At 38.3% G+C, this 13,907-nt stretch overlaps 1 protein-coding gene across 2 annotated transcripts in view; it reads left to right on the top strand.

The window, feature by feature from the left end:
• LOC137278301 (neuronal acetylcholine receptor subunit alpha-10-like) overlaps window positions 1–13,907 on the top strand; it is a 211,339-nt gene that overhangs the window by 137,183 nt on the left and 60,249 nt on the right. The window contains exon 3 of one of the 2 annotated variants that reach the window (XM_067810550.1): window positions 9,479–9,645. In XM_067810550.1, coding sequence (XP_067666651.1) covers window positions 9,479–9,645 — 167 coding nt within the window. Of the gene's footprint in view, window positions 1–9,351; window positions 9,428–9,478; window positions 9,646–13,907 lie in introns of those variants that run through there. The other variant, XM_067810551.1, reaches the window with a different exon arrangement.

Raw genomic sequence — 13,907 nt, 5'->3', positions numbered from 1 at the left:
CGAAAACCTAACGTTTTGTAGTTGTTCCTTTCCATTTCCTCGGGAATTGCATAACCTAAAATCCATATCGCTCAATCCCACCGAGCTCCATCACAACGCTAGAGTAAGGAAGTTAATGTACTCTGATATTGTGATAAGAGATTTCCTTATACCGGTTTTACGAAACAGTTAGGCTTCGCTGCTCAAGTTTTAATGACCCTGTGAGGATGTTCAGTTATCGCTTATCAAGTGTAGGTTAGGAATTGTAGAGAACCCCCTCAGTTTACATTATGCTCACCAAATGAGCTTCGTTAATATTTTTCTGCGTTAAAAGTATTCTTCAGCCGTTGAATGTTACATGGGGCTTTATGAAAGCTTTATCGACCTCCCTGTTTGAATGAAAACGCTATGATATTGGGATATGGCTTAGGTAGAGAGCAGCTCTGTGTAAACGTATCACGGCTAAGCTCAAATATGAAAAAAAACATTTCTCGTTACCTTATCGCCAGTACTTCTTAACGCCATGTTGCCGATATTCACTTGCGAATGTATTTACAGGAAACACTTACAGTGTAAATGCACTGAGTTATGTTTCACACATATACTCATTTAAGACTCAAGGATACGGCGAATCTCTGTTCTCAAGCTTGCTGCTATCTATGTTAATTTGGTAGCTGTGCCATGACGTTGATAACGTATAACGCTGCTCGAGCCAGTACTCATCAACATGCATTTCATTACCAGAAGGAAATTTAATAGTTTAAGATATCCATCGAAACATTTGAATATTAGTTTTTAAAATGATTTTGTTAATAATGCTTGAATTTCATTATTGGGTTCATCGTAAGTCAAATATCTGCATGCATCAGTCTGTCATGCAAGTCAGCAGGTGGTGTATGAGGAGTAAACGAAGGGGTTGTGACACAGACAGAGGGACACACACACACAAACACACACAAACACACACAGACACAGACACACACACATTATTATCCTTTGATGAAGCCCGTGAGTAAGCTTTAAGGGTATAAGTAAATAACCTGGAATCGTAACCATGCAGTGGGAGTCGAACCGGTACAAGCATGGTTTACCTTCTTCTAGGCAGTAAATCGCAACCTTAAAGACCTTTATACAGATGTCTCAACATCATCAAAATCATTATTACGTTTCAGTCAGCAACGGTTATCTTTAATGCAAACTTGGGATTGGTTGCAAGAGCAGTTACTGGTTTTCGCCTTGTAATCACCCTGTCTTACTTCTTTTGACCTGTTTGATTGACACTTTGAAAAATAGTAAGCAATAAGAAAGTATGGGCTTTATGGATGTAAACTTCTTATTATGTATGCTACAACGCTTCGGTATAGATTCTTGCTATAGTGACAACATCGTTGTCAAAGCGTTCGCCCATCACGCCGACATCAGTGTTTGAATCCCAACATGGCTACGACATGTCAGTCCCATCAGTCCAATCCCATCAAACTCTCTTGATTATCCCTTCTTTTTAGCATAGGGGTACCTCAGGAGTTCTACAATGGTTCGCAAAACAGCACTCTCCAAACGCATTTGCCAAACACTTCAATCCCCACTTGTCAAATTGAAGAATGCTGCTTGTTAATATTACACATAAATAGGGGAACATCAAATGGGACTTCAATACTGGATATCATTTAAATAAATAATTTCTAATTTATTGTATATTTTCTGCTCCTACTTGTACAAATGATACCATAAGTAAACACAAAATGCAATCGGTCGTCAAGACTTGCTCAGCATAATTGGTCTGTTTTAAGTGTTTGCTAAGGGAGCATTTCCTGTTGGTATTATACGCCAGATTTAATCGCATCAGTCTTGATGTAGATCTTACAAATGTATTTCTGTATGTGACTGGCGGTAATATAATTCAAGTACCTGACTGATAACAGACACATCTCAAGTATCTATTAGGATCCTATTTAAACGAATACGTTTGTTTCTAACCGTTCTTGGCAAAACATGTAAAGAAGGTATTGTTTACGATGCTTTTATAGTACGCCCTCTTTATTCCCTTTTTAAACTGAAAAACAAATTTTAAAACGAATTTTACTCACAAATGTTACATGTCCGCTTTCGTTATCGCGTATATTCACTTCTTGATAACTTGTCTCCTATAAAGACACTTACCGCAAATGAAAGTAGTGGAACCCTCTTCAGAATATATTTCATGATAACACGAACAGTGATGCAGGCATAGTGCAAAGGTTGAACTGACATTTAAGGGCGTTTCGTTTGGAATGAACGCCAGCTGTTCCATATGAAGCTTCCTGAAATGGGAAAATACATTGACACAATACATTAATAATGAATCAATGATGTGTTCTACTTTGAAAACTTACGAATGAATCCTTTTCTCGAACTTTCTTTGTTCATCCTGACGTCTGTGAGAAGTCACGTTCTTCAATGTTGTGGAGTCATAAAACAATGGGTGACGTCAAATACTTCCATGGCAACTGAATCCAGTCGGAAGGATATGCAGGAAACACGCAACATATGTCATATTTGGGATTTCACTTTCTTAGTAAAGTACAAATTCTAGTACTTTTTCGGTTGAGTCCCATCCGGGATTCGAACCCGCACCCTCAGAGTCAGGCACCTAATCGCCAGCACACAAAGTCAGCCGCCTAGCCCGCTCAACCACCGCGACTTCCACAAATGATCGTGTAATCATGCAGGAAACAGTAGCAATTTTGTTATTATTCTAACTGAACACGTTATGAATAAGTCACTCTTGTCTTCTTGATAACTGTTGCAATTTATCAAGCTGAAGCTGAGACAATACCATTACTTATCTTTTTCAAATGAATACAGAGATTTGAACGCCTTTTATCGCACCATTACTCTATGTATAAAATGATGTACTGAATTATTAAATATGAAGTTAGTCTCTCATATGCATAATGCCATTTTAATGACACAACGCATCATAAAGAAGGACGCCCCAAGGCCTGAAATTCTATTTCAAATGCAAAAAGAATCACCATTAAGGTCATTAGAGAAATAATTGTGAATTGTGAAATCTCGAATTACGGATATAATTTTGGTCATAAATGTGCACTGTCACTGGGTTGTACATGTAGGTGAAAATGGACTACATAATGACACAGTAATGTAATGTAAAACAGAGGATGTATTTTTTTACAGTTTGGGTACCATGCTTGCAACAACGTATCACAACGACATGCAAAACAAACAAACATTTATCAGTTGTTTAAAATGTTCTTACTGTTGATAAGAAGTGCTGTTTGCCTCGTCAGTCAATAAATACCTACTTTTACATTTGCAAACTGTATGAATAGCGGTATAACAGGACTTTTTCACGAACTTCTGGTATTATCTTATCTTTTCCCTGATTCAATCATATAGGTTAAACAGCTATTTTGCGCTTTACCCCGATGGCATCTGTTTCGGCAGATTTCCAAGAATGGTAATTCGCTGCCATCGACGTCAAATATTTACATGAACTGGAAACTTTCAGCTTGCAAGGACTGAAATTAGCAAATTACTGAAAAAAAAAATCTTAAACGAGATTTCTATGTATAACTTCCAAAATGTACGCTCTATGCCATTAAAAAGTAACACGCCGCTTTTGGCAGATATGCAACGACATCAGTGGCCGTGCTGTCGATATTTGTCACTTGATTGTCAGGTTTGTTTACAAGACGCTGTTGCTGACAGGTATAGGTTACTGTAACACGTTACTGTAACACTGCATGTTACAGTTTCGTTATCCTCGAGCTCCATATCTGTCTGTAACGAAATACGCAAAGTAATCACACAATACGAATTTCCCACCTATACGTTTTGGTTTCAGCTAAAGGTTTCTGTGAAGTATCTTTTTACACAACACAATAAATGGCAATGTAAACAAACATGTTTCACCGAATGGATTTGGTGAGCAAGCCTGGGCATAAGATAACCATCTTCCGGGAAAGAAAACTCGCACCGAGCATATATTGGGGTAGATTCCTTAGACGTAATTTCACTGAAGTAATATAAGGACAAAGCATGTTTGATGCGCGTTAGTGAAATAATTTTGCCAAGCGAAGACTTTAAAAAGCAGTTGAGATTTTCAACGCAAAATATACCCCATGCTCAGATCCCTGATCCTGGGGATACCATATTTATTTGTATGATCTCAATTACCCAAACGCTAAGAAAACTGCGGATGCCTCCATCTCTGGCACGTCTTGACTTGTCAAACGTTAAGCTTGTTTGACGTTTCTTAACACGCTGCTCAAACTTGATACCATAGAAGACCGCACGTGAGCCGTCCTATCTAATTCATGCGGCGTACACAGGAAAGGGTTAACTTGCAAGAATCCTGCCCTTTTATTCTTCCGAAAATCATGCCCTGGTATAAACAGGTTCCTCTCGCTGAGGTCTATGCATGAGCGGACATCCACCTTGATGTTTATATCCACGTACGATCAAAATAGATGAAATGAAAAATAGATCATAATACTATTTCAATACAAAGCCATCATTTGCATTTGTCAATGCCCGGATCAATGCCTGATAAGGTCATGGAGGATGCAAAGATTATAGATAGTGATGGGGTTACGGAGAATGAGGACATTACAGACGAGAAAGTAAAAGAAGTCATCAGGACGCAGTGTATTTGTTCAATACAACATTCCTGAATGTGTAATCTCATACATGTATTTAGAAAACCATACCGTTGTGTCCCAAGTATGAAACACATCGAAACCCCGAAGATTGCCTAGTGGTTAAAGCGTTTGCTGGTCACGTCCAAGGACCCGAGTTCGATTCTTGACATGGGTGCAATGTGTGAATCACATATCTGGTGTCCTTCGCCATGATATAGATAGAAGACTGCTAAAAACGGCGTAAAACTAAACTCACTCACTCACAATGAATAACACTGCCACATAACAATGCCTGTAGATGGACACGCACCCATCGCTAAAATAATGCTTGCACTATACAAATATGTTATCAATATATACACATGCGTCTACAAAGGTAGAAAGGTAGATACAATTGCTCTACAGAGTTGTGTCCCTTGTCTTGCCGGGATCCAAAGTTATAATTCCAAACGTCTTCGATTACGACCGTTTTGGGTGTATTGTCAGCAATATCCACATGCTCAAGTTGTCACCGAAGTGATGAAAGACATTTGGAGGCCCCTCGCATAACTATTCAAGGTACTGGCGACCCAATTTACGCTTTCAGGTGTACCTGACGTCCTTAGACATTCATCACTTGCGGGAGGAAAAACCCGACGATACTAGGTTGGATTTCCATATTCTTGCTCGAGCGTTTCTGAAAAAAGTAACATCCGTACCTCATTTGATTTTGGGTCTTCCACATATGATAATCAGTGAAATAATGTTCAGTGCCGTGTTGTACCATAACTCTCCCACTCACAATAAGACGCCGCCCCTGATATTGAGTCAGAAGAAATGTGATTAAAAAACGACTAGACCATTTTGACATCAATAGGCATCTGATGAAAAAGATACTCAAGTAATTACAAAAGTAAAAAAGGTTACGTTGTAATTTCTAAAAGACTGATGGGGATATAGAACTTTCAGAAAGAAAACATCAGCCAAGTGTTCTTTGTCAACATGTATATTTGCATTAAGTTTTGTTCAAGTTTTGCGAACGACAGAACTTTGGGTTTTTCACAATATTGTCCTAAAGGAGTGAACAAGATAAAGTACTGTTATCTCGAAATTCATCATATCTATGGCAACACAACCGTTACATAGCGCGCGCACACACACACAAGTGTAAGCCATTTAGAAAGTACTCAGATTAAGGCTTGGGGATTTAATGGCGATTTAACAGTATTTAAATCGCATCAAAATGTTCCGTTACGTCACGCGGTGTCACTTATTCAATGCCAAGCAAAACAGGTCGAATATATTTCGTATAATTGGATGAAAACTACGAGCGCAATTGACTGCTGATCATACACACTACCATTCTGGAGATACTGTTACGAAGTTACTGTAAGCCTACTGCCCTGGCATGGAATAATCGGACGGATCTACGTTAAACCCCCAATTAGAAAAAGAATCTCAAAAATGGGTGACTGATTATATTCATTATTCATTTTCTTACTTTTATCCCGCTTTAGTAATATTCCTGGAGACACCAGGCATGGCTTCACACATTGTACCCATGTGGGGAATCGAACCCGGATTCCGTTTGCTGGTTTGTCCCACGTTAGTTTTAGTGTTTGTCTTTAGATACACAAGCAACTCGTTTTCTGTTGTGTTAGGCTGATGTCCTAATGATTTGTCAAAGTTTTGACAGATCACAACCCACGTCGGGTTGCAAGGTGTTACAGCTGGTAAGTATAAAGTCCATCAAAACATCAACATCAACATCAAACATATCGTGCCAGTTCGAATCCAAAGTTCCTACTAATTATGATTTGAGACTTCCATCAATTCTTCGTTCTTATGTTTCAACAGCGCGGTATCGTCTAACACCAAAATGACCTGGATCCGCATTCCTTCCCAAGTGATCTGTTGTCCAATGACATCGAGTGACGTAACGGAAATACTGTAAAAGGACAATAAACCCATACATCATCTCTCTTCCAACCACACAGCTAGCTCCTGGTCCCATCACGTTTAACTTCGATCCAACGGGAATAGACTAAAAACGTCATGCCTGAGAATTCACATGTCATGAATGCCTTTGCGGTTTAGACGAGGCATCTTTGGCACAGAGGAATAAAATCAGGGCCACGTGTAATTGTGTAGTTCCATCAGTTGAAAACAATATTATCAAAGGCTGGGTTTATTCCACCGAGATGGTCCTACATTGTTTCAATTTAAAATATTTATTACGCTCCATGAAATACCTCTTGGAAAGCTAATCAGCAAATGTTTGCATTTACTACGAACCATTGCTGCAAACATATTAGTCACCGTTCCCAAAATATTCCAACGCACCCTTGCTGGCTTTCATGGGCCTTACGTGACTGAGTTAGGAGACCAGGACCCACTTGCACAAAGCGATCTTAGCGCTACAATGATAGTAACTCCCATTCTCCAATATAGGCTTAAGACAGTCGTAGCGCTAAGATCGCTTTGTGCAAGTGGGCCCAGAGCGTTAAAGTGATTACAATGTGTACGACAAGAACAATGATGTAACAGATCTGGATGTTGTGGGAAGATTGGTCATTCTAAGCCATCTGGACCGTTTTCTGTTCGTATCTATTCCTTTCTGTTCGTATCTATTCCTTTCTGTTCGTATCCATTCCGTAATTTACAATAACTTAATATGATTTATCCGTCTTTTATTCAATAGTGTCTTTGTAATTGAAGTATGGGGAAAACAAAAGACTTTCCTCCACTGTACATTTTAACCTATGAAATACAAACCATCCAACTTCAACGTAACGTGAGAGAATAACCAACTTAAATAGCAAAAACATGGTAAAATTATACAAATGAATAACTGAGAGCGATGGCGCCAGGTGTTCGCGAAATCGTTAATCACCGAAATAAGAATGAGCATTGCGTGTCGTCATGGTGAGATATATTCACTAAAAGTTTCGCATGTTTTTACTTTTAAAACCGATTCATATTGATAACATGTTGTTTATGATTCAGTTACTGTTATAAGAATGACAGACATCTTCACTCACAGACATATATTTTAATTCACTCCACACGTCAGTCGATAATTAGTCCTCAGCGCGTATTGCAAAACTAGCTAAGATAAGCTAAGATGAAGAACGCTGTATGAACACTTACAGAATCTTCAATCTGTAATGATATATTTTTACAATATGTAATATTGACACTTATCATGTTTGATGCATGTTTCGGAAGACATCTGATTAAATATTGTTAAAAATAAACTTTTTTTATCTGTGTTTTAAATTTTGCTTAATATGGATGTGTGTTATTGACATTATGTTTTGTTGCAAATAAACAAACACTTCTCTCATTTTCTGCATCGACAAAGTGTGAATTAAACTATATGCACGTCATTTATAAAACATAAATAATTCCTGCATCTGGGATTCTGCTTATTTAGCCAACACTTACACAAATTCGGTAATGAGTAAATCAATAGATGTCGGTTCTCTTATTTATGCATACAATCAAAACCCAAAATGAACATTAAACATTTGAACAAAACTATTATTACTTGTTACTTGCACTTAATACAGATAATATAGAACTTCTAGTATTGAACTTGGTATAAAGAAAACGTGGAGAAAACTATGACAGTTATAAAAATTGAATAGTTCCAACAAACGCAATGAAACTTCCTTTGTATAAAACTGTCACATATGTGTAGCTCTATTTTCACAAAGAAGGAAATAGTTAATGAATAAAAAATAGACCTCCTTCCCGTGGATGAGATCATTATTTATTCATGCATGCAATCAATGTCCAAACTGAACATTTGAATTTCGACAAAACAAAAGTTACTTGTTAATGCATGCATGTTCCCCTGATGAGCTTTTGTAAACCGTCTTCAGAAAACTTTCATCCAATATAAATTTCCATTAAAACCGTCAGTACCGTATTCTAAAACTACAATTTAATCACACCCACGCAACGAATGAAAACGTGCTTAATCTGGTAACACATGCAGCCCTAATCAACAGTACACGCACACCTAAATATAACCCCACCAGGAAAATATTACATAACCTTCTATGTAACCACGATAAGTCATTTACAACGAAAAGTCAATTAACGTGAACGTTTCTGAATAGATAATGGTAGCGTTTTAAACGAAGGACATTCTATTAGTTAACAACTCTTGTTAAAGATAAATGTGAATGGACCTATGTACAAACGTCAATTGGATGGAATGGTCCTTGAGAGACGAAGATTTTAACCATGATAACAAGCCCTTGTTATAGGTACCTCTGGTAAAGCTGAGTGATTGTAGGATCGAAGCCTGCGCCTAGTAGGCAGCGGGCTGTTGGAGTGCGCAGAGCGTCATCAGCAGGATGGCTGTTCCAGCCGCATAGCGGAGTAGTTGGCTATCAGTGGTAGACCCGGGATCAACGAGATGGGCTGAGTGGTCCCATTCCGTCAACTCTTCAGAGGTTTCATTACAAAACATATGCTATACTGGAGCCATGCTACATGAAGCGTATTGATTCCATCAACCAATTGCTTGCAATTTTACTTTGGACAGTTCTCATGCAACAGAGCCACTTTTAAGCCCTCGTGCAACTTTTTACACCAACCGGAAGTGTCGCCTGATTATGCTGTCACCGTTTGTGTTGCACGTGCTTCACGTTTTTATTCTATTTCCGGTTATTGTGTTTAATATTCCTACGGACGAGCAACGTCTTCTGGATAAAATTCTAAGTGACTACAACACAGCCTCCAGACCCGTATACAACGCATCGGACAAAGTAACAGTGAAGTTTGGGATAACTTTAACACAGATTACAGATATGGTGAGTGTCATGATTTCGTTTTATATGTGTGCTTGTTTTATTTCTCATTAGGTCGTCATAGGAGGAAAAAACTGGAGAAACCTCACAGGATTCCCGATGAGCAGAAACTGCTTCGAAAGCTTCTGGAGAAGTACGACCCTTACGCTCGTCCTGTTTACAACGCTTCCAAGACAGTTGTGGTTAAATTTGGTTTGACACTTATTCAAATCGCCGATATGGTAAGATGTTTATATGTTAGAAATAGCAACATCGTAGTACTTATGTATGTGTGCTTTTTTCCAATGTACAGTTTATTTTTTTTCAGAAAATATGAAATAGTGTGTTTGTACTCATATAATCAATTACATCTTGGTGGTTTTGTCAGTACATTTGGGCATTAACATGTCCAGTTGACATGACAATGACAAGTAGATATTAGATTTGAACATCTAAAAAATACTTACTGACGTAGATAGTGATTTGCTGTCCAACAAAGGTGATGAATGTGCGCTGAGATGATGATTGTGTACAATTTTCTTCAGAATTTCAATAACACATTTTTCAACTTCAAACAAAGCCCAAATTATGATTTCTGCCACTATGGTATTAACAAATAGAAGGCATTCTTCAGACTACTAACTTGCCAGGCTAATCAGTAGTGACCCCGTCGCAAAACAACGCAATTATAAAACTCCTTGTCGCACCGCGGAGATGCTGACTGCTAGAAAGCTACAGTTACGACTTGAGGGAACTAAAAACATGTTAGACTTTTTATAATGACAGGTGCTTTTGTGATAGGCTCTGCAAAATGTCTGATTTTGACAGCGTCAATTACTCCAATATCATTCACGTAACATGTTTTACAGGATCGTTTTTTAGGAATTATTGTCTACGTTTCCTACGAGCAGATCCAGAATCATTGTTGGCAGACTGTCCATCATTCCACGTTACGTAACACTTAAGTGCAGTCAATTATGCTTTTAAAAATAATTACTTTTGTCTGTTCAACCTTTGGCGATCTCTAGACGCTATGGGGCGTTTTAAAAGAGCAATATTTGTATATGACCGCAATATAAAACTGCTATGTACGAAACATAAAACTGTAATCGATGGCACGTGGAACATTAAGAAACACACTTGTCCAGGAAGAAGTAGTTTCTATGTTGTATGCATCTCCTTGAAAGTGACATTGGGTAAACCACATCTCATTGAAGGAACTTTATTCAAAGAAAAACTTAAACGGATACGCACAGAACGCATAGAAATACAAATGCGATAGTTTATCGACCACAAACATCTTGTAATCTCCAATCTGTCTCTGCAAATATGGATTGCTACACATACACAACTTTGACAATGACATGACCTAAATAACTTACGATACGTTTACGCAAGAATATCAAACTAAGTCGTAAGAACGGATGCTTCAATACCACGCATGAGGAATGCCTGACCATTCATACCATTTATTAGTGCACTTATTCCTTTGGCGGTTGGACAGTACTTCACACTGCGCATTATATTGCTAAAGACCCCAATTACTCCCTACACAGATTGCAATTGCGTCTTTGATAAGGAACATTACCATCTTGATAGTGAGAGAGCTTTCTATACAGTTTTCAACGTACTGGTATGGCCTCTAACTTCAAAGATGGCACTGACATTATCTGTACTAATGTTTCAGATTAAGTGTGAAGAGTTATAATGTTCACGTAACCTAAACAAACAATAGGCGCATGTTATGGAGAAAATCATAGCTCAAGAGGGACACATATGAATAACACTTTTGTTAAGTTCAGAACGACCTCCTGAAAAGAGGGCCAATGAATGCTGGTTTAGTAGTTCCGCACAAAGGATTTGCAACCGTTCAGCGTTTCAGTTTACGATGCGGACGAAAGGGTGTGTAAAGATTCATCCTTGGTGTGATACTGGTTCCACAAAGTCGTCTTTCAAATCGTAACTCGTTTTCGAAACATACATAATAAAGATCCTTATTGCAATACATTAGGGCTACAGACAACGTTCGCCTACAATGAAGACAGCTTACAGTTCCATAAAATTCCGCAGACCGAAGCAAAACAAAAACATACAACTTTAAATGCTGATATTGCTGTAACTACGTAGAAAGGCATCCATGAAGCTACACCAAGCATGGGTTTGATGATGAAGTATTCTATGCTATTCAATGGACAAGGGATAACGTTATGGTCGCAAAAGGTTCCCCTTTGTGATGAAAGTTTGGAGCAAGTTATGCTACATACAGTACGGGATATAAATGTGAGTCGTTAAACAGCATGTTGCATGGATCCAAATCCATGTGATATATACACTGCAGGAATGATGTATACATTTGTATTGAGCGGTTCTCATATAAGCTGATGCCAAATAAATCGGGTGTATAAACATGTTATGTACTTCCAAACAATAAATCAGATCAAGACTTGGACCACTGCGCTTCGATGACAGTGGTTTCGAGACTTTGCTATATCGACCTCAAAGGCTAGAGCCACACAGACATTATTTATGTGTGAACGAATTTGGCAGCGTCAGCTTTTTTAGTGGGAAAGAAATTAGATTACATTTTTTAATGCACACGATTTTATTACCTGTTGTAAGAGAGGGGTGTGATGATGATTCTTAACACATGGATGAAAAACGTACTTGAAAACGTAAAGTGATATTTTGTGGTTTAATCAATTACATGAGTTTCAACTTCAAAAGGTCAAACGTCATCTCCCCTTCCTTGTGGTATTACGCACATCCGCATACTGCATGTCGGAAGGGGGAAACCCCATGGCTTCTTTGCGTTACAGCGGCAGCCCATGTGTGTGTTTATGTGACCAGCATTGCATACTTTTAGACATATTAAACCATACTGTACCAAAGACATCTAAAGCTTTGACAGACACACACCTCGACAGGCATTCACGCCAGCAAGACTTCCCCTTTCTCACCAGATATAAATGTGTTTACACATTGCACAAACTACTGGTAATTGAGTTTCATGGATCAGATGATTTACAAGCACTGATACATACTCGACACCTGGAATGAGCTGGTATTCAGATAAGGATTCCTTTGGCTAATAATCACCGGTCAAGGAGAAAAGGTGGGGGCGGGGGTCATTAGGATGTCCAGAGAGATGGCAACAGCTGGCATCGTCCTGGCATGATACAGCAACCAATAGATTGTAAATGGTTTCATTAAAGTTTCAATTACAACTACGAAGTTCTCCCGCCACTGTTCCAGGCTTTCAATCCAGATCTGCGGATTTAATTGGAACTCGAAGGAATTGTCTCTTGATTGACAAGGTTGCTCGAAGCGTTAAGACAATATTAATATGCTTTGGTTGAGAAAAATAACCCCAGCAGTTTTTGCATGTATCATTACACGAAGCTTCTCGTACAAATTGAATATTAGGTTTCATCCAGAAACATTCACCGGAACTGTAATGAGAAATATTTTAAAAGCTTTCTAAATGAATGAAAGTATTACGATTTAGAACTGACATGTTGGAAAAAGCTACATATTAAGATCTATAGCAGGGTAAGATTAAAGACGACGACTGTCAACTTGTCACACTGGGAAAATGTCTCTAGTGTAGCGTTTTCTTAGAACAGTTCAATATTGAATTATTTTACAAAGGCAAGGAAAGATTAGGACCGGACGCTCTTGTCTTCAAAATTTGTTCGATTTCCCTAAAGAATTGACAGACAGCGATTTCTCAGACAATGACTTTCACAGTGAGGGGCTTTATCTAACTGTAATATTATGCAATATTAACCATGACTGCAGTGAGCCAAAGTGTGTCCTGCGGAATAAAAATAGTTAAAGTAGTTGCGGTAACTTAGTAATTGCGATACGCGTTAGCCATACGATACGTTTACTCAACAACAAAAACAAAACTAAAATAAGCTACAGTCATGATTTCAAACGAGAGGTTCCTAATTTGTACTCAGGATATCGTAGTGTGCAAGCTTGTTTTTTTTTTAAAGAAATGTATGAAAATATTTTGCTCCTATCTTTGTCAACACAGCACCGGGATCCGAGTTGTTGAGAGTCGTTTTATATTGTCACGTGTCAATCAGTGGTACTAGAACGAAGATTGAATATTGATTTGGAGATGGCTATCGATGTTGGTTAGAAGATGGAGAGGACGTGGGCTTAAGAATTAGAAAGGTAGAAAACATGGAAAGATGCCCCTTACTGAAGCCTTTAGCAACATTAGTATAACTTCGAGTGTCCTTCTCTCAGCACTAACGGAGAGAAGTCAATGCCAGTTGTTTAACCACATAATGATCGGATACAGGTAATGCATCATTTATTGCATTTTGATCGTCTTGATATTTTATGCTAACAACTAGAATGACTTTCACGTGAAACATTTAACACTTCAGTCCTTTGAAAATGAACTCAGGACTTAAATATTTAATGATACCCAATGAAGCTGAATGAACCCGTGCCTTTTACGTGTCCGATTTCCTTAGAAGTGTGCTAGATT

Source organism: Haliotis asinina, chromosome 3, assembly GCF_037392515.1.
Source record: "Haliotis asinina isolate JCU_RB_2024 chromosome 3, JCU_Hal_asi_v2, whole genome shotgun sequence".
NCBI lineage: Eukaryota > Metazoa > Mollusca > Gastropoda > Lepetellida > Haliotidae > Haliotis > Haliotis asinina.
This window is presented reverse-complemented; position numbering and strand designations above follow the sequence as displayed.